At 30.3% G+C, this 1,286-nt stretch overlaps 1 protein-coding gene across 1 annotated transcript; it reads right to left on the reverse strand.

The window, feature by feature from the left end:
* Positions 1 to 247: 247 nt before the first annotated feature.
* On the reverse strand, positions 248 to 678 carry LOC145038433 (protein yippee-like At4g27745). Its single transcript, XM_078986800.1, has 2 exons — positions 586 to 678; positions 248 to 503 (listed from the first exon to the last, which is right to left on the reverse strand). Exons 1-2 carry the CDS (start codon positions 676 to 678, stop codon positions 273 to 275), a joined length of 324 nt encoding a protein of 107 aa, XP_078842926.1. The 3' UTR covers positions 248 to 272.
* Between the last annotated feature and the right edge of the window lie 608 nt (positions 679 to 1,286).

Raw genomic sequence — 1,286 nt, forward strand, 5'->3', positions numbered from 1 at the left:
AGTATTTATACCAAAATCGCCTAAGTGGACATCTATACATGTTACACATAGGCATCTCAAAAACTAGTGCAAAGTTGATCGTTTAGGGTTTATATATCAACATCATTACAAAAATTAATAAATAAATAAATTGTAGAGATAAATGATTGAAAGTGTAATAACACATGAAGGTAAAGAAAGTTACAACTTAAATTATCGGCATAAGACTAAATAATTATTGTTCGATTTCAAGATTAAAAAAAAAAAAAACTCATGAACATAAAGAAAGATTTCTACCAATCCTCCTTCACAATCTTAAATTTTTCAAGCACAATTTTGGATTCTTTGAATTTTTGTGCTTCAATGTACGCTTTCTCATATCTCCATCCTAAAACCTCCCCACAATCAGAGCATGAAACATCTGCCACGTTGTATAAACCCGTGATGAGTAGACGATCCATTTTAGGACCTACTACCAAATTCATCACGTGGGAAAACAAGAAAGCTCTACGACGTTGTCTACCCTATAAACATGTAAACACATTGTACTTTGAAGAAAGAATTAAGAAAAGATTTATGATAATGTGTATATTAATGTTTAATTACCACATAGTTTTTAGAGACAATATCATCGTGAAACGCGACATGATTCCGGCAGTTGTAGCATCCATACAGCCGTGGACCGATTGCATCCGCCATTAAAGAGAATTGAGGAGAGAACAAATGGAAATGAATGAAATGTTTGAGTTGAGAGATAATATATTGAAGATATGATAGGATCTAACAAACCAGATCTAATATATCTAGATTATATCAAACAACCATAACAGATTTTGTTTACTTTTCTCACTAATGCATTTTAATGTTTTATGAATGTAGTTTGGTTTTGGTGCTTCACAAAAGTAAATGTATAAACGTATGTATTAAAGATAGACAAAAAGATCCTTGATATTTAAAACTTAATCCACTTAAAATGAAATTATGTTTCTAAAAAAAAATTGTTGATTATCCAAGTTGATCCAAATTCCAAAGTGTTGATGCCTCTTGTTACCCATTTGAATTTGATGACACCAATAGTTGAAAAGGCTATGAATGTGGCAAAATTGAAAATGACAATGTCATGATGAATGCGTCTAGCTCTAGATTTATATATATATTTGTTTGCGTAGGGGCAAGGTAAAAGTTTCAACTGGATTTTAACATTTTTTTGTGGTCAACAGATAATATAACTTTTATGGGTGTTTGTTAACGAAAATGATGCATGCTAGCTATTTACTCTACTATTTATTTATTTATTTATTTATTTA

This window comes from Lactuca saligna, chromosome 4 (assembly GCF_052625555.1).
Source record: "Lactuca saligna cultivar CGN05327 chromosome 4, ASM5262555v1, whole genome shotgun sequence".
Classification (NCBI taxonomy): domain Eukaryota; kingdom Viridiplantae; phylum Streptophyta; class Magnoliopsida; order Asterales; family Asteraceae; genus Lactuca; species Lactuca saligna.